Below are 20,769 nucleotides of genomic sequence, written 5' to 3' on the forward strand. Positions count from 1 at the left end.
TGTTTCCCCAACTTTATATTCCTGATATGTGCCTGTTGTACCACGCACTTGTAGGAGATAGTATCCTGTTCTCTTTGTTTGTATTGCTGCATTTGTGTGAAATCTCTGGTGTTCTTTTTTTTTTTTTTTTTATAAATTCTTTATTTTTTCATCTTTTCTTTCCATAGATTTCACATTACATTTCGTTTTACATCTACAACTTCTTTAACAGCTATACCAGTCTTATAATATTTCAATCCGTACCTCAATTCCATGTCATCCTCCCCCCTCCCTCACCCTTCCCTCCCAGAAAAATAAATAAATAAATATACAAACAAGAAAAAAAAAAAAAAAAAAAAAAGTTTGAATTTTCACTATAATCCCCCCCCCCCACCACCACCCGCCTGCTCTATCATATTTCGAAATGTTTCACATCATACTTTCTCTATAATTTAGATATGGAGCCCAGATCTTCTGATATTTCTCGTCTTGATCTCTCATTGTCATTGTTAAATTTTCCATTTGTTGGATTTCTGCAATTCTCTGAAACCACTGTGCTCTAGCTGGAGGGTTGCTTTTTTTCCACAGAACCGGGATACATGCCCTTGCTGCTATCAATAAATGTCTCAGCAAAGAATTTTTGAATCTTTCTATTGCCATTGGGATGTCCAGCAGCAGAAAAGTTGCCGGTTTATCTCCCAGGTCAATTCCTGTAATCCTTACAATAGTATCGGCTACCATCTCCCAGAACACTCTAATTTTTGGACATTCCCAAAATATATGTAATAATGTTCCTTCTGCTCCATGACATCTCCAACATGTCTCTGATATCTGGGGGTAAATTTGATGTAACACTTTTGGTGTTCTATACCACCTAGTAAGGATCTTATATCCCCCTTCTTGATATCTGCTTGCCATCGAGGCCTTTTGATTAAACAACAGCATCTTATCCTTTTGTTCTGGGGAAAACGTAGTCCCTAAATCTCTTTCCCAAGCCTGTAAAAAGGGCAAATCTTGTGAAGTCTCCTGTTCTATTAACATACTATAAAAATAAGACATCAGATGTCTCAGTTCCTCTCCTTTCAAACAGATCTCTTCAAACTCAGTCAATGCCCTTATTTCTACGTATACCTTTGATTTAGATCTAATAAAGGCTTCTAATTGCCTCATTCTGAAAGGGTCTAATCCTAATGTCATTCCTTTTTCAATATCTTTTTTAGTCATTAACCGGTTGCCTACCGAGAAATGACAAATTCTACTCATACCTCTATCTTGTATTGTTTTAAACTTTGGATCTGTCATTCCCGGTAGAAATGCTGGGGTACCAAGGATAGGAAGGAGCGGACTGGGAATTCTTGAAATAGATGTTTTCCTGAATACTCTTTTAGTTATTCGTAATGTCTCCCCTAGTATTGGATGTTTTCTCAATCCCATTGGTATTTCTGTATCTGGAATCCACACTAATCCTTCCAATGGGATATCTGTCGCTGCTTGTTCTGTCTGTATCCACGGTTTTTCGTTTTTAAGCCTACACCATTCCACTACTCTAGTTAAGTGTGAGGCCTCCTGGTATTTTATTGGATCTGGAAGTCCTATCCCTCCTTTTCCTTTGGGGAGTACTAAAATATCTCGGCGTACTCTTGCTGGTTTCCCAGCCCAGATGAACTTCATAAATCTTGATCTAAGATCCTTAAACAAACTTGAAGGGATCTTAATTGGTATAGTTTGAATTATGTATAACAGTCTGGGCATCACATTCATCTTAATAATATTGGTTCTCCCGAACCATGTAAAAATCTTTGTCCCATTTTTGAAGATCACTTTTGATCTGTCTTACCAGTGGGATATAGTTAAGTTCAAACAGTTCATTTAAATTTTTTGACATTTTTGTTCCTAAGTAACTTATATATGAATTCGTCCATCTAAAATCAAATTGCGTGGACACTGCTTGCAACTGAGGCGAATCCATCTCTACTCCCATTGCCTCCGATTTTCCATAGTTTATTCTAAAGTTGGATATTTTCCCATATTCTCGTAGCTCCATTAGTAAAGATGGGAGAGATGTAATTGGGGACGTTACAAAAAAGATCAAATCATCTGCATAAGCTGCCAACTTCTGATCCTCATTTTTTATTTTTACCCCCCTGATATCCACATTGGCACGTATTTTCCTTAAAAAAGGTTCTATTGTCAAAATGAATATCAGGGGTGAGAGGGGACATCCCTGGCGTGTTCCATTTAAAATGGAGAATGGCTCTGATAATCTGTCATTCACTTTCACCCTAGCACTTGGTTTTGAATATAAGTTTAGGATCCATCTCAGCATCCCCTCCCCCAGGCCTATATGTTGTAGTACTGCTTTTAAGAATATCCAATCCACCCGATCAAACGCTTTTTCTGCATCCGCAGATACTATCACCATTGACTTATGCAATTTTTGTACCAGATAAATTGTGTTCACCACTCGTTGCGTATTTTCTCTTCCTTCTCTCCCTGGGACGAATCCCACTTGATCTGGGTGTATTAGTTCCGGTATCAAATTTATCAATCTCATGGCTAATATTTTTGTGAACAATTTAAGGTCCACATTCAACAACGAAATAGGTCGGTAGCTGGGACACTGAGAGGGATCCTTTCCTTCTTTCGGTATTACTGTTATATGCGCCAGTAACGTTTCTGTTGGAATTTGCTTCCCTTCCCGTATTGAATTATAAGCTTCCACGAATCTCGGAGCCAATTTCTCCGCGAACATTCTATAATATGACAAAGTAAATCCATCTGGACCTGGTGATTTACCTAATTTCAATATTTTTAATGCTTTTGCAACTTCCTCTAGAGTGATTGGTACATCTATTTCTCTGGCCATTTCCTCTGTTATTTTTGGCATTTCTGTCCTTTCAATATATTCTCTAGCGATCTCTCCTTTTTTTTTAACTCCTCTGCCAACGTAGACTTCTTTTCCAACTGATATAGCTTCTCATAGTATTCTTTGAATACCTGAGCAATTTTCTCCGATGTATTAACCATTTCATCTCTCTGTGTCTTAATTTGTGTAATTGAATTCCTAGTTGTGCTTTCTCTGAGGGCGTTTGCCAACAGTCTCCCTGGTTTATTCCCAAATTCATAGAATCTCCGTTTCCCTCGAGTTAGCTTTGCTTTCGCTTTATCTATTAATTGGAGATTTAATTTTTCACGCAGACCCTCTAATTTCTGTTCTACTAATTGTGCTTGTGATTTTTTATGTACTGTTTCTAGTTCCCTAATCTCTTTAAGCAAGTTATCAATCGTTTCATTCATTCTGCGTTTTCTATGTGCTCCCATGGATATAAATATTCCTCTCATGACACATTTATGTGCTTCCCATATACAAAAAGGTGTTGTTTCTCCTACTTTATTTGTTGCAAAAAAAACATCCAGTTCTTGTTCTAATTTTACCTTATATTCATTATCCTTTAGTAATGTTTCATTTAACTTCCATTGCCATTCCCTTGGTTCAGCTTCCCCTAATTCAATCACACAACTCGTCGGGGCGTGGTCTGATAGTGTAAATAGGCCAATTGAGGCTTCCACTAGGGATGTAATCACATTCTGGGAGATTAAAATATAGTCAATTCTAGAGTAAGATTTATATTTTGCCGAGAAAAAAGTATAATCTCTGCTCTGTGTGTGAACAGCCCTCCAGCTGTCGATCAGCTGCAGTTCTTGCATCATTCTCTTTACTTTCCTTAATTTGACATAAGATAGATGAGACGAGCCTTTTGATGTGTCTATTATTGGATCCAAAGCCATATTTAGGTCGCCTCCTAACACTAGTATTCCCTCTTTATGTTGTTGAATAATCTGTAAATAGATTTCTAGAGAGGTTACTTGGTTTTCATTTGGCAGATATATATTTACCAATGTCACTTTTTGGCAGCCCAATGTACCTTTTACTATCAGGAGGCGACCTTCCTCATCCATGTATACCCCTTGTTCCTTCCATGGTGTCTGTCTTGCTATTAAAATAGATACCCCACAGGATTTCGAGTTCTGTGAGGTGCTATGATATACCCAGGGGAAATAGTGACCTTTACTCCAAGGGATCCTATCCTTTTTAAAATGAGTTTCCTGTAAGAAAACTATTTGAGATTTAAATCTTTTCAACTCCATTATTAATCGTGTACGTTTCTCTGGGGTGTTTAGTCCCTTAACATTGTATGATGTGAAACTTATTTTAGTCATTTTTATTGTCAGTTCGGGGGGGGGGGGGGGGGGAGGGAAAAAGAGAGGAGACGAAAAATAAATAAATATATAAAAATAAAACCCAATCCACGCCCCAAAACTACCCCTTCTTTCAGATAAATGAGAGACAGATACTATATCCGGAGCTGTCCCCCAAGAATAAAAAAAAAATAATAAAAAAAAAAAAACCCAACGCCTCCGACTTTTCCTCCACCTGGAGGAGAGGCGTTTAATATGGGGGTGTTAGTGAGCAAAAGAGGAGCAAGTGAACCGCGCCCACAGCCAGCGTTCTCCACACTAACAATAATTATTTTTCTACCACATTCATCTTTTTCTTGTTAACATAGACATGATCTTTATCATTATCTTTACTTAATCCTTTACTTTTCACATATTATCTCTATTCTTCCCCTTTATTTCTTTTCCCTTTCTCTTTCTCTTTCCCATCTTCTCTCCCTTCTCTCCCTCCTCCCCCTCATCATTTCTACTGCTACCCCTCTCTTCTTTTCCTTAAGTAAATTACTCTCCCCTCAACCCCCCCCCCCCCCGCTATCAACAGGAAAGGGAGGGCAGGAGGGGAAGATGTGCGGGGGACACAAAAAAACAAAAAACAAAACACAATCTCCCCCTCCCCTCCCCTTCCCCCTCCAAAACCGAGTAAACCTTCACCCCCCCCTCTCTATTCACTCTACTTCCCCACCCCACCTCTCCCCCCTAAGGGAGTCCTATTAAATCAATCCACATTTTGTGTCATTTGTGTCATATCCATGCAATCAAAAAAAAAAAAATATATATATATAGATATATATATATATATAAACCATAAGGATACTTATAATTTCCTTTCCCATCCCCTCCCCCTACCACATCCCCTATCTTAAATCCAAAACCGTGTATATCAGAGTGCACACATTATCTCACACTTCCATTTTACCATCCCACCCTCCTCCCAATCCCTTTAACCTACCATACCCACTTCTCCATTTGTAAGAAGTCCTATTAGATCACTCTACAAAAAAAAAAAAAAAAAAAAACACAATCTCCCCCTCCCCTCCCCCATCCCCTCCCCTTCACCCTCCAAAACCGAATAAACCTTCACCTCCCTCTCTATTCACTCTACTTCCCCATCCTACTTCTCCCCTCCAAGGGAGTCCTATTAAATCAATCCACATTTTGTGTCATTTGTGTCATATCCGTGCAATCACAAAAAAAAAAAAAAAAAAAAAAAATATATATATATGTATGTATACATACATATATATATACATACATAAACCACAAAAATACTTATAGTTTCCTTTCCCATCCCCTCCCCCTACCACATCCCTTAACATAAATCCAAAACCGTGTATATCAGAGTGCACACATTATCTCACGCTTCCATTTTACCATCCCACCCTCCTCCCAGTCCCTTTAACCTACCATACCCACATTCTCCATTTGTAAAAAATCCTATTAGATCACTCTACTTTTTATATGTGTATCATACAAAAAATAAGTAAATAAATAAATAAATAACTAAAAAAAAAAAAAAAAATCTCTGGTGTTCTTGCCAGTCCCTCTGCTTTCCTTTCAAACTGACCACACTAGGCATAGAAGCACATCCTTCCCAGTGTGGTCAGTTCCCTAGCTATGTTGGGAACTTGGCCTACTCTTCTTCAGTGATCATACTTGTCCTGACACGCCCCTTCCTGCACAGCCATTTACTGGGAATCTCCACATGCTGCTGCTTCTCCTCCCCTCAGCTCTTATGCAGCTGAGAACAGAGGGAATGTAGTCACTTCTAAAAGAGGGGGAAAAAGGGTATTTATAATGGTGTGTTTTGTTTTTTGTATATACAATGTTTAGCCTTTCATTTCGATTTCTGGGTTGTTTCACAAGGGTGTTCTTTATAATCGCTTTAAGACCCCTTTCACACTTGGGCGTTTTTCAGGCACTTTAGCATTAAAAAAAAGCACCTGTAAAGCACTTGAAAGAAGCTGCAACTGCAATCCCAATGTAAAAGCCCGAGTGCTTTCACACTGGGGCGTTTTTCAGGCGCTTTAGCTTTAAAAAAAGCGCCTGAAAGAAGCCGCAACTGCAATCCCAATGTAAAAGCCAGAGTGCTTTCACACTGAGGCGCTGCGTTGGCAGGGCGTCAAAAAAAAGTATTGCAAGCAGCTTCTTTGCAGCGCTTTTGGAGCGGTGAATACAAGGCTCCTAAAGCGCCCCTTCCCATTGAAATCAATGGGAAGCACCTGTAAAACGCCTGGAAAGCACCTGAAAAGCGCTATTGGCAGCAGTGTTTTGTGGGCACTTTTAACCCTTTATTTAGCCACTAGCAGGGGTTAAAAGCACCCCAATAACGCTCGAAAAACGATGGTAAAGTGTTGCTAGTTTAAGCGGCGCTTTACGGGCGCTGACGTTGTGAAAGGGCTCTTAAAGCAATTGGGCTTTTACATTGGGACTGCAGATGAGGCTTCTTTCAAGCGCTTTACAGGCGCTTTTTTTTTTAACGCTAAAGCGCCTGAAAAACGCCCCAGTGTGAAAGGGGTCTAAGTGAGAGACTCTGCATTCTGCTCAGTTCCCAGTGTGTAGGATCTGTAGCATGAGAGATTTTATATATATATATATATATATATATATATATATATATATATATATATATATATATATATATATATATATATATAACATACATACCTTTTTTAACTATTTATTTTTTTCTTTTCTTTTTTTCCAGCCGGTGCCCTGATAACAGAAGAGTGTGACTTGCTAGGCCAGCATTGAAGCAATAATATTGCGACGTGCAGCAATGCCATTGGCAGAAGAAAACTGTCTCTCGAGCGATCCTCCAGTGACTTTGCCTGTGGTTGTTATCGGTAAGATTACCTCCTTCCATCCAAGCAACTCTCCATTCAGGTAGTTGAGCTGTAGTTTTACCACCATCCCTTGCTGGAAAGCCACAAGTTAAAGTGGTATTAAACCCAAAATCAAAAATGTAATATTGCAGCTTACCACACTTTAGATTTGGTAACTATTGGGTTTTTTTTTTTTTTTCCTCCTTTATTAAAGCTGACATTTTTGCTCCCTATTTTATTTATTTTTTCCTGGTTGCAGGTCTTGCACGTTTAAGGTTTTTGCCTGCCCAGCGAATCCAGGGTTTTGCTGAGATCTTCTTCTGGGCTGCACTCCCCTTGGTCCCACCATGCCGCCATCTTTTTCTGTGATGCCATTGGTAAACTGCCGGCTCTTCCAGGTTCAGTCGATGGCTTCTCCGATGATGCGCTGCCTGCCCCCTCCTCCTTTCCCTATGAAGGACTTTGTCCGCATCACCTCCTGGGATATAAGATGTACAAAGTGCACGTCGTTTGCCTAGAGGCAACATTCCCTGGAGGGTGAAGTTCCACTTTAAGCTGGCCAATGATGAATCAAAATGTGTCTTTCAGCTGGGGCCAGTGGAATTTTTCTATCCATTTATGGCCATTCCGATTTGCGAGGAGTTGCTCTTCCAACAGGACTGTTAGTAAATTTACTTTCAATCAACACTTCGGTGCTGATCAGTGTGTCTGCTGTCCAAATACAATAGTGTAGAGAGAAGGCCTTTTACATTTGCCTTGACTCTATGGATGTGGCAATCCGTTCAGTTTTTTGGTCAGCCTACTGGTCAAAAAAAAACAAAAAACTGACCTAGCTCTAGAGTGCTTACATTTTGGATGAAAGGGCACATACACCATTGGACAGAAGCCTCATCCGTCTTGGAAGAGGGGAGCGTGGAATGTACTAGCAGATTTAAATACATAAACAAATAAATTCAAGCAAAACTCTAGCTTTTTAAGCAGCAAACGGATTCGTTCCTTTTTGGGATAAAGGTTTTACAGAAATAAAATCTGATCATTGTAATTAGGGTTGCACCAATACTGAGGGTTTGCACAAGTACTTGTGCCTAATCCAATACCTGGGCAGTCAGGGACAATAAGCACCGATTTCCCTCTATAGATTTCAATAAAGCAGCTGACCGCCACTTCTTCTCCATCTTGTGGCTTTCGGCTGCTTTAATTACATTTATTAATGTGCAGCACTGAGGCAGGGATTTTCAGTCTTTGTTTTTTTTTTTGGATGTGTGTGTGTGTGTGTGTGGATAGATATTATGAAATAAAAAAAACAAATTATATCATTGCTAGGGGAGGGGGGGGCTTTGGTGAGAGATCAGACCCCTGACATCTCCCATTTGAGTCAAGGAAAGGGACTGAGGACACAGATTCCCCGTTAGCTTTCTCTGCAGCCTCAACTACACTGAAGATGAATGGAGAGGAGACAGAGGCTCCACTGAATTCATAAATGGAGACATCATAAACACAATTGCAGATCACTGACTCCGTGCGTTCGGAAAAGGAAGGAGCCGGTAAATTTACCATCTCATTCCTCCTGCTCTCCATCCTGACAGATCTTGGGTAGGGGGGAACCAGAGAAGGTCGGAGCGGGGCACAGGGAACAGTCAGGGGTGATCGATGCAGTGGTGGGGGAGTTACAAGCACTGATCTCCCGGTATAGATTTCAATAAAGCAGCTGACAGCCACTTCTCCTTCTCCCACCCCATGGCTTTCAGCTGCTTTATTGAAATCTATACAGGGAGATCAGCGCTTGTAACTCCCCCCACCACTGCACCAATCACCCCTGTGTATCCCCGCCCCAGATCTGTCGGGATGGAAAGTGGAGAAACGAGCCGGTAAAGTTCATTTACCGGCTCCTTACTTTTCCGACTGCACCAAGTCATAAAAAAATAAAATAAAAAATAAGGAAAAAAAATTGTTAAAATAATGCAAAATAAAAACCACCGTCCACCTCACCCCCCCCCCCCCCCCCCCCCCCAAAAAAAGCATTGTAAATAATAAAATATAAAAAAAAATAAACAGTTCATATACAGTTCATGCCTCATCAGTGCTGCATATTAGTACCACTGTCACACGACATTAAAAAAAAAGTATCGGTACTTGTACTCTGTCTTTAAAAAAGTGGTATCGTTGCAACCCTAATTGTAAGCACCCCTGCCAGTCTGCTTTTGGGTTCATGGCCTCTTGCACACTGCAGATTGAAAAAGCTCAGTAGGTACACACTGCTGCAGTCATAACTCACAATATGGTAAGTTTTACAACCAATTATGTTTGGAAGGCAGTACTGCCACCAAATGTGACCTATTCAAGTGGATGGGGCCTTGCTGCAACCATGCATCACTCACTCACTCTCACACGTGTCACAATTCTGCGTATGTTCATTGGTTGATGGAGGCATTAAGGAAATGACACATTGGGATTGGGTTTTACTAAAACTGGAGCGCAAAATCCAGTGCACCAGTGTATGGAAGCCAATCTGCTTCTAACTTCCTCCCTTCCTGACCAGGCCTTTTTTATTTTTTTTGTTATTTTTTTTTGCGATATGGCACTGTTTTGCTTTAACTGACAATTGCGTGGTCCTGCCGCGCTGTACCTAAACAAACTCCGCCCCCCACATCTACAAACTATGGGATAGATTTATGGAATTTATGATCAGTGCTAAAAAAAGTCACTGTCTAAATGACACTGGCTGGTAAAAGGTTAACATCAGGGGCGAGCAAAGGGTTAAGTGTGCTCCTAGGGAGTACTTTCTAACTGGGGGGGTGCTGTGACTGGAGGAAATCCAGATCCGTGTTTCTGCTTGGAAACACAAGATCTCCATTTTCCTCTCTCTCAGAACAGCGGTCTGCCTCTCCTGTGAACAATCGCGGGTGGCCACCGGACCTGCGGATAGGGCCCCCCGCTATGTCCAATCACAGTGGGAGCGAGGCTCCAGGGGTGCACTCCCCAGAGACGATCACAGGAATCAATGATCAATCACAGGTATGCAATTTGTTTGCCCTTTCTATACAAATGTAGCTAAGTGTGTGTGTGTGTGTGTGTGTGTGTGTGTGTGTTTTGTTTTGTTTTTCCAGCAAAGCAGTAAAGTTGGCCTTAAAGAGAAACAACGGTCATTTACTACACTGATTGCTCAAGGGGCATCTCTGGACTTTGTATTAAAATCTTTCCCGGTGCTTTCACTGACAGAAGTTCTGCGTTGTTTTGTATCAAGAATCATGGAGTGGGAAATGTTCTAACTATATATTATCCATGCCTGAAATGCGTGATCTTGTACATCTGTCAGCTGATACTGGGAATCTGGAATATCTTCTGTGTGCATGCTGTATAAAGAAAACTTGTTTCCAAGGAGTGTGCTAGGGGAAATTAGATAAAAACTGGGTTATCTTTGTAAAACCAATTAACTGTTAGGAGAAACTCTAATGCATCAGTTCTTTTAGTAGGTCAACATACAGGAAAGGTGGCAATAAAATTCTATAACCTGTTTCACTCACCAGTACTTAATCACAGCCATAAATTCTCTATGGTTCAAGTAGAACCAAGGTCCGCAGATACTTTCCTCTGTTCCAGCAATGGAACCGAGCACGGACATCTCCTTCCTGGGCCTTGATTGGGCAGCTGGGGATGACGCAACCCCCCCCCCCCCCCCCCAATGCGTACACACAGGTACAGCTAGAAGGATGTGTATGTTGAGCTGCGCATGCGAAGCTTGCAGTACGTTCAGTAGATTGTGAATGGGCAGGTAAGTTTGTTTTTATTGCAGAGGAGACCTAGCCTGATAACAATTTTTTTTTTTTTTAATTTTTTTTTTCTTGGTTTACTGCTTTTATCTGTAGACATATCAAAGCATACAACTGCTGGGGGTGGGATATGCTTGTTACTCTTTGCTTTAGATAGGTAGTAAAAGCATTTTCAGTGCCCCAATAGTTTAGTATCCTACGGATTAAAAATGAACCTCCACCCCAACTAGTATAAAACTTATTTAAAAAATTTAAAAGCATATAAGATGCATCATAAGGTCTCGCTCGTTTTTGTGACCAGGTTCCACTGCCAGGCTCCACTTCTACTAGTTTCACCACCTCACACGTGGCTTCATCTGGAGGAATGAGCCAAGCGGGAATGGCGGGGTAAATTTTATAGTCTAAAACGTAAAAAAAAATTAAAATTGCCTTCAGAACAGACATCTGCGGCATTCCTGAGACGCCCGCGCATGGGCAATGGTATTGCACTGCGTCAGCAGGAACTAGTGTGCTACAGCGGCACATTGAGATGACAGACTTCCGGGAAGGAACTGGAAGTCTACGTGTGATTATGATTTGCGGTCGTGGCCAATGTAAACAAAGAACAAAAATAAAATGGCTGACAAACGTGGACATGATTATCATAAAGTAGAGGTGAAACCATAAGGGAAATTATCTCTCAGCAAATATAACATCATGCAGTATACAGATAAGCAATCTGATTAGGAAAGGATCATAGATTGGAATAACATTTCTCTGAATAAATACATTTAGAAATACAAGGCAATCCTAATAAATATACTAAAGGTTCAGAGACCAAAACATGAATATGGTTATGTAAATAAGACGTCAAGAATATTGAAAATATTCAACATTTAGCTCCACTAAAATGAACTTTAAAAATAGTAGATAATGGGGAATAATAATCCTATATATGAAGGAATCCTAATGTTGTATATCTTCTGTTGTACTGCACATAAAATGAATGAAGGGCCTTTCCAATAGGGTGCATAATGGGTCAGGCCATCAGTATAAATTGTTGCAGATCTAAACTATAGTGTAGCAGATGCTTCTGTGAGAAGTTTCACATACCTGTTTTTTGTGCCACCTAATATTTGTAAGTGGTGTGAGTGTACCCATCTGAAGTGAGAATAGCTGTTTATTTATTTTTTTGAGGTTTTCTTCTATTCTGTTACAGGGAATGGGCCTTCTGGGATCTGCCTGTCATACCTGTTATCTGGATACAGGCCATATCTGTCTCCGGACAGCCTGCACCCCAATCCAATCTTACACAGCAAACTAGAGGAAGCAAGACACCTCTCCATCCCTGAACAGGTAGATGCAGTGCTCAGTACATGTGGTACTATATAATTAATCTGACATTTTACTGTACTTTGAATATGGAAATAAGTGATATCCAACCATAGTCCCTACATCGGGCCTTAATTACAAAATTGCCTGTAGCAGCGATGAGATTTAGAATCCTCCTTCAGCTGTCAGTGTGTGTGTGTGTGTGTGTGTGTGTGTGTGTGTATGTATAATATAATTCTTAATATTATTATTATTATTAACATGATGTGAGTGGTATAGTATTTCACTGACTGCATCTTCTTGTTTTGGATATACTGGGAAACCAGTGTATAGATGGTACAATACATAGTGCCTTTTATAGAAAGCTGCCTCTGTAGCTTGCCGTGTGTGATATTATATCCATCTTTTTCAAACCACTTTTTAAGTCCTATAAGTTGCAAGATGGGGAGCATCCAGGGGTCAGACTTGCTTTTTTCACATCCCACAGAGGCTTAATTTTATATTGAGATTTGTAGACTAACTTTAAAGTCCGTTTCCAGCTGAAAGGCCACTGCCATCAGGGTACTTGGTCAGTAACCGTGTCTAGGCGACACATGTAAAATTCCTATTCCCATAAATGGCAAGACTTAAAGGTTTCCCTGCAGAACAATGCCCAAAGCCTCAACCAACTTGCCTTCTTCCCATACTGCATCCTGGTACCCTCTCTACACCAGGTAAGTGATGCACCCAGCCATCCATTTTATGTAAAAGAAAATGTGATTCATCAAATCTGGCCACCTTCTTCCATTGTTCCATGGTCCAGTTCTGATGCTTACATGACCAATATAGACTGTGGGCACAGATCAGCATTGGCACCCTAATCAGTCTAAGGTAGGGGTGTCCAAACTTGTTTTCAAAGAGGGCCAGATTTGATGAAGTGAACATGCATGAGGGCTAAAGCCTCATATACACACAGTACGATTGTTGGCCAACCGAGCGTCTGATTTTTGGCAAAAGAGTGTGCCAGAACCTTGTCTTGCATACCAATGTTGCACAATTGCCGTGCCACAAACGTGAACGTAGTGACGTACTATGAGGAATTTCAGCTCTTGGGTGCCACCCTTTGGGCCCCTTCTGCTAATTACGTGTTTTGAGCATTGATTCCGAGCATGCGTGTTTGATGCCAGATTTTTGTATGGTCAATACACAAATCCGTCACACGTCAAAAGTACAAACAGTTATCCGCCGAAAATTTACTAGCCTGACATCCAACATTTGTTGGCTGAAAGTTGGACAACAATTGTCAAAAGGAGCATACCTAACGGTGAGATTTTAGGAAAACAGTCTGTCAACAGACAATCCCCTGCCAACAATCACTGTGTGTACGAGGCTTTAACGTGTTTGTTCACGCACTAATACACTGCCCAACAAGAATTATCCTGCCTTTTGTGGCTGTGTATGGTGAAGAGATGGGCATGTTATTTGGATATACTATTTATCGGCGTATAGCACGCACCTTCACTTTAAGCCCTTGTACACACATTCCGACAACAAAATCCGTCGGATTTTGTCTGAAACTGGTGTTGCATACACACAGTCAGACAAGGTTGTCGGAAAATCCGATAGTTCAGAACATGACGTTATCTCGTTACAACGGGACTATGTTCAGGCTAGTAGCCAATAGCTTTGGTCTAGGAATTTGATCTGAGCATGCGTGGCACTTTGTCCTATCATTTGTAGAGAATTCTGATCGGACAAAGTTCCATCGGACCATGTTGTCGGGAAAATTTTATAGCCCAGCTCTAAAACTTTGTCGGTTGGATATTCCGACTGAAACGGTCCGATCGGACATTTCCTGTCGGAATGTCCAACCGTGTGTACAAGGGCTAAGCCCTTGTACACACGGTCGGAGAATCCGTTGGGATGTGTCCTGTCGGACCGTGTCGTCGGATAATCCGACTGTGTGTGGTATGCATCGGACTGATTCCGTCGGACCCAATTTTTCAACATGTTGGAAATATTTCCCGACCAACTGGGCCGGTCGGACATACTCCGATCATGTGTAGAGAATTTTGATCGGACCAAGTGCCACGCATGCTCAGATCAAATTCCTACATCAAAGCTATTGGCTACTAGCCTGAATGTAGTCCCATCGTAACGAAATTACGTCATCACGTTCTGAAAGATCGGATTTTTCGCCAACTTTGTCCGACCGGGTGTATGCAACAGTTTCGGACAAGATCCGACGGACAAAATCCGACGGATTTGGTTGTGGAAATCTCCGACCGTGTGTACAGGGGCTTAGAGGGAAGTTTCAGGAAAAATAATAATTTTAAATAGAGAACTGTGAAGCAAAATGAGGGTCGGTGCCCATCTGCAGGCCTACCATTGCCATCAGTGCAGCCTGGTTGATGCCCATCTGCAGCCTTGGAGGGGGCGGGACAGGCAGCAACAGATTGCATACAGGAGACACTCCTGTCCATCAAAGGAAGTGAGACTTTATATTAAAGAAAGAGAAAACAGAACAGTCATCCAATGGCAATGCAGGAGACGTGACTTCTTATTACAGAGGCTGCCGCATAAACAGGAAATACTCCTGTGTGTACAGCACTCGTCCTGCCTCCTCCCTGTCCCCTCCAACTCCTCCAGCATACATCTTTTGTGGCCCTGGCACTCAGCGATTTTTGTTGGGGGGCCGCAAAAAAGCTATACACGCATATATTACCAGGAGGGCCATTCAAAAGCGAAATGCAGGCTGCAATTGGCCTGCGGGCTGGAGTTTAGACATGCCTGGTCTAGGGCTACATCTGCAATGTCCACTTCTTTCAACACCAACTTCAGGTAAAACATGTTTACTTACTGCCTACTATATCCCATGACTTTCAGATGCCATTGTAATGACCTAATCAGTATTGTTCACTTGGTCAAAAGGTTATGGCTGGTGTGTGTGTGTGTGTGTGTGTGTGTGTGTGTGTGTGTGTGTGTGTGTACGCAAATATATTTTATTTTGTTTTCTTCTTTGGGTTTGCACTTCTTCTTTCTTTCTCCAAGGGGTTGCTTATAGTGGCATTTTTTGACCAGGCTACCCTCTGGTTTATTCAGGGATGTCTTGGCAAAATGCCAAAAAAAATAAAATAAAAAAATGACCAAACATTTCATACAAGACAGCAGGTGGATAAGGCCTGCCCTGTTTAATGACACAGTCACATTGTGCACCGTTACAACCTTTTAGCCACTGGCCACCTATCACCCTAACCTATCAAATAATGTAATTGGTTGATAAAGGGGGACCTCAGGAGCCTGCACAGCCTCCTTGTTTGCCCCACTCCATTATCACTGGGGTCACATCAGCTCAGTGAGGGAGAGATGTTGAGAGAACCACTGGAATACTATTCATTACTGGTGTGCAAACGTGTTTGCTTTGTAGGAATAAATCAACACTAATGTTGGGTTTCCTATATGTGTGGATCTTTGTGCATTATGTAAAATTATTAGTGTGTGTGTGTGTGTGTGTTTGTTTGTGTTTTTTTTTTTTTTTTTTTTTTTTCTAACATTTTAGAATGGGATGCCCTGAGATTGTGCAAAACTTTAAAGCAGTCGCCATCAACCCTGTCCTCAGGACCCACTAACAGGCCAGGTTTTGTGTATTACCTTGGGGGAGATGCATACTAGAATACTGCAATCACTGAGCAGCAAATGACATCACCTGTGATGTATTTCAGTTATCTTGCATACCTGGCCTGTTGGTGGGCCCTGAGGACAGAGTTGATGACCACTGCTTTAAAGGGTGCCTGGACTGTATTAAAAAAACAAAAAAAAAAAACCCTGGCTTAAAGTTTGAAGGGCAGCATATCCGTGTATGTGACATACTATGTAATTTTGTCTGTGATTCATATTTCCTAAATGACAAGTGTGTGTGTGTGTGTGTGTATTTATTTATATATTATATATTCCCTCTCTCGTCTTTCAGGACAGCACACTTGAGAGAGACCTCAGCTCCTCCTTTCTTAGGAAACACCGCTTCCACCAGATCTTTAAAACCATTCCTTCCCTCCAGCCCTTCAGTTTTGGTGTTTCCTCTGGCAAGGAGACATCGCTAGGAACCTGGTTTTAATTCAGCTGGGGAGGCTGAGTCCAGTATGATCCTGAAGGCAGAACGTTCGTTCTGGCCGAAGGGATGTCCGGAGATACTGAGGTCTCATACATTGCAGCAGGGCTGGGGAGTCCGTTACCTGCAGTGTCTGGTGCGTCTCATCCTTCCTTGGGGAAAGTGGAGGCATGGGATGTTCGTTTTGGCACTGCCTGGGGAAGGTGTTTGCTGGATGTGTCCACATCTCCCCCTCGTTAGTGTGGCCAGCATGGAGCGCAACGCTGGGTCGGATGACGGGCGATGTTTTTTTCCTATGGGAGAGGTCACGTTTGGTTCACCCCCAACTTCTGGTTCTGGTCGTGGAACGCCAAAATGAACGGTGCGAAGGCTGGTGTCTGCCCCATTCACGCTGTAGCGACAGCTAAGAGGAGCAGTTTTTGGGGACTCGACCGAATGGATGTCGAAGACTGATGGTTCCCGTTTTGGTTTCCGGTAATGCCAGCACCAGCCATTCTAAGGTAAGTGGAACCCTGGGGTGGTGTTCCCTTACTACTTCCCATTTAGCTCCACGGGTGATCTCTTCTCCTTGGTGAGGGGAAGAGTTGCACGTCTGGGACCCTGGTGGTGGTTGGTCCTGGGAGGGTGCACTTCTGGTGTCGATCTGGTGTTAAATTTTTTGCTGGCAGGGGCTAATGCTGCATGGGTCCAGGAAGAAGTGCCCCTTGTGTAGAAGTGTGTTAGGGGAATCCTGGGGGAACGTATTATGCAGGAATTGCATTGAAACTTAGGCAAGGTTCAGGCTGAGGAACAAAAATTCTAGTCTGGCGGCTTCTGTTAAAGGGCTCTCCAGCACTTTTTTCAGTCTTTTAAAACCTTGTTTGGGATTTTTCAATCTATACAGCCCTCAGCAAGCCTCTGCCAGCACAACAGGATGTCACACCTGGCCCCTTGACAGGTCCCTCTGCTAAGGATGGGTTACCTAGGGGTAACAGATCGATACTAGAGGATGAGCATGACAGTGAATCCTCAGACTCTTCTGAGTCAGAGGGAGAGAAGGTGGATGGTGAATCTTCCAGATCCTCCCGTTTCAAGCTCTCCTTGGAGGAAGTGGAACAGCTCCTGGGAGCTATTCACACTACACTGGGTATCAAAGGGGAGAAAAAATCCCGGTCTCTGCCTGACCAGATGTATGAAGGTCCAGGAGAACCGAAGTAAAGGGTCTTCTCAGTGCATGAGGTTCTGGTAGACACCATTAGGAAGGAATGGCAAGACCCAGAGAGGAAGCCTTTCTTTTCTAGAGAATTGAAACGCAGATTCCCTGTTTCAGAGGATGAATCTGCTGTGTGGAACAAATCTCCTAGACTGGATGCGGCTTTCTCAGGTATCCAGAAGGACAGATTTGGCTTTTGAAGATATGGCCCTATTGACAAGAGGATTGACTCTCTCCTCAAGAAGTCATGGGCCTACCATGGCTGTCAGTGGTGGCACGCAACATGGAGCACTGGTTGATTCATATAAAAGCTCATACTGAGGCAGGGACTGAAAAAGAAACCATTCTTTCTTCGTTCCCAATGCTTTTAAAAAGGAGTCTCATACATAGCGGATGCATCAGCAGAGTCGGTCCGCATGTCTGCTAGATCTTCTGCCTTGGCTAATTCAGCCAGAAGGGCACTTTGGTTATAGACATGGCCAGGGGACAATGCTTCAAAGATCAAACTTTGTGGTATTCCCTTCACGGGGGATTTACTGTTCGGTCCAGACCTGGAGGCTGTCTTTGATCAGACAGCAGGTAAAAATAAGGCTTTTCCCTTAAAGAAAAAAGTGGGGGAAAATCTAAAGACCTGCCCACATAGGAAGCTTAACTTTCCGAGGACAGAGTCCGAGAAAGTCAGAATCCAACAAGGGCAGAGGGCGTGGGGGAGCGATATTTTTTTTATTTTTTTCCCTCCTGAGCAGTCCCAAAAGTCCGAATGACGAGTTAACCCCAGTGAGAGGAAGACTGGGGGCTTTCCTCCCACAGTGGGAGTCGGTTACCTCCAATCCTTTTATTCCAGGCATAAGGAGGGCGTACAGACTGCAGGTTTCAAGTCCCCCTCCCCCCCCCCCCCCCCCCCCCTCACAGGTTATCAATCACAGACCTGCCAAGGTGGGCAGAGAAGGCGGTAGCCCTTCTGACTTCTCTGGAGGATTTGGAGCAGCAGGGTGCAGTGTCACGGGTTCCTCCTGGGGAGGTAGGTAGAGGGTTTTTTCCCACGTTTTGGTGGTCAGAAAACCTTCAAGGAAGTTCAGGTTGATCCTGAAACCTTTGAATCTGTCAATCTGCTACAAAGAGGATTCCATTTTTTTTCTGTGAAAACACTGCTGCAGTTGCTTCATGGCGTCCATAGATCTAAGAGACACCCATCTGCACATACCAATTGCTGAGGACAGCCAGAAATTCCTCAGAGTGGTAGTAAGGTCAGGGTCAGAAGTAGTAAATATTCAGTTCCGGACCCTCCCCTTTGGTGAATATCCGGGGGGGGGGGGGTAAGGATAGCCCAAAGTTATGATGGAGGCTCTGGTTTTCCTACGACTATGGGTGGCACAGTGGTGTAGTGGTTAGCACTCTCACCCAGCAGTAAGTAGGGTTGCTGGTTTGGATCCCGGCCACGTCGCTGCCTGCCTGGAGTTTGCATGTTCTCCCTGTTCCTGCGTGGATTTCCTGTGGGTACTCCGGTTTCCTCCCACACTCCAAAGACATGCAGGGGAATCCCAGTGGTAGCATACCTGGACGACCTGCTCTTGTTTGTATCTTCATCAGAGCAGCTGGTTCAGGGTTTACAGATTGCTCTAGCAGCACTGGGGTTGCTGGTTCAATTCCCCAACATGCTAATGCTTGTGTTGAAGTTATATGTGGGGTTTCTCATTACAATCCAAAGACATGCTGGCTTTTTATTTGGTAAAATCCAACCTGAGTCCATCGCAGATAGTGACGTTCTTGGGGTACGTTCTAGACTCAACCCAGCAGCAAGTCTTTCTCCCAGAGGAGAAAATTTGCATAGTAGACAAGGCTTTGACAGTTCTTCAAAGCAATCAACGGGTCTCTATAAGAAAGGCCATGTCTGCCTCGGGACTGCTGACATCAGTCCTTCCAGTGGTAAGGTGGGCAGGAGCATACTCTCGCCCCTGCAGCTTTTCATTTTGAAGGTTTGGGATCGTACTCAGAATTTTTTGGACTCTACGGTTCTTATTCCAATAAAGGTCAAGAGGTCCCTCTGGTGGTGGAGAAAAGCAACCCTAATCTTGATAGCCCCACGCGGGCCCAGGAGCCTTTGGGACCAGTCAGTTTACATCCCTTTTCAGTTTGGAATGTATCTTTAGTATTGCAGGCTCTTACAGAAGATCCTTTTGAGCCTATCAGTTCTTGTACATTAAAAATTTTTAACCCTCAAGACAGGTTTTTTTTTTTTTTTTTTTTTGGAGCTATGCCTACCGCAAGAAGTGTCAGTGAGCTAGAAGCCCTCTCTGATCCGGCCTTTTTTGCCTAATTTCCATAGTAGTCAGGAAATCTGTTTGCCCATTTTTTGTTCAAATCCTGTGAGGGAACGGGAACATGTCTTCCACAGGTTAGATGTCAGGAATTAGGTTGGCAATCAGTCAGACATGCATAGCAAAAGGGGTAGAGGTCCCGGAAGGTATTAGGGCCCATTCCACTTGGGCTATGGCAACGTCTCAAGCAGAGTGGGCTGGGGCTACACCTAAACAGATCTGCAGAGCAGCAACGTGGTCAAGTTTTAAGACTTTCTTTAAGCACTACAGATTGGACTTATTGACTTATTGTCTGCCCAGGACCAGGCCTTTTGGATGTAAAGTCCTGTAAACAGTGGTCCCACCCTAGGGTAAGTTCATCGCTTATCCTCTCAAGTGTGCTGTCCTGAAAGACGAAAGAGGGAAAATCGAAGTTGCGCACCGGTAACTTTTTTTCCAGGAGTCTTTTAGGACAGCACTGGTACCCACCCAAAATAAGGTCTTACCATTAGGACATGAGAGCATCAGGTATGTGTCATTTCTCCCTAGTCTGGCCGGAGGTGCTCATGCAAAAGCTGGAGGGAAGGAATGGTTTTAAAGATCTGGTGGAGGCGGCGTTTCCTAAGAAGGGAGGAGCTGAGATCTCTCTCGTGTGCTGTCCTGAAAGACTCCTGGGAAAAACGTTACCGGTACGTAACTTCGATTTTTATTTATAATCATAATTTTTTTTTTTTTTTTTTTTTTTTTACAGGATTTGGAATACTTGTCAGAAGGGCTAGAAGGCCGCTCCTCTAATGCAGTGGCAGTGTTGTTTGACACTCTTCTTCACCCGAATGCTGATTTTGGGTATGATTACCAATCTGTTCTACAGTGGAAACTGGAACAAGAGCATTATATTCCCCATATCGTACTTGGCAAGGGACCCCCAGGTGGAGCATGGCATGTAAGTTTTTGGTGTTTATTACTGATGTATAAAGCTGTAGATCCCCCAAAGCAATGGAGTCCACCCACAACGGTGTTGTCACTTGCTGTGGAGAATGTTGATCTATGGTGACCTGAAGAGAATGCCATT

General features: G+C 42.8%; 1 protein-coding gene across 1 annotated transcript in view; it reads left to right on the plus strand.

The window, feature by feature from the left end:
• OSGIN2 (oxidative stress induced growth inhibitor family member 2) overlaps nt 1–20,769 on the plus strand; it is a 54,375-nt gene that overhangs the window by 21,544 nt on the left and 12,062 nt on the right. Inside the window, exons 2-4 of the mRNA XM_077492994.1 lie at nt 6,923–7,061; nt 12,009–12,145; nt 20,449–20,640. Of these exons, the coding sequence (XP_077349120.1) occupies nt 6,995–7,061; nt 12,009–12,145; nt 20,449–20,640 (396 nt within the window). The 5' untranslated portion in view covers nt 6,923–6,994. The remainder of the gene's footprint in view (nt 1–6,922; nt 7,062–12,008; nt 12,146–20,448; nt 20,641–20,769) is intronic.

This window comes from Lithobates pipiens, unplaced genomic scaffold, assembly GCF_037356315.1.
Source record: "Lithobates pipiens isolate NorthernLeopardFrog02 unplaced genomic scaffold, aLitPip1_a1.2 Scaffold_19, whole genome shotgun sequence".
In the NCBI taxonomy this organism is placed as follows: domain Eukaryota; kingdom Metazoa; phylum Chordata; class Amphibia; order Anura; family Ranidae; genus Lithobates; species Lithobates pipiens.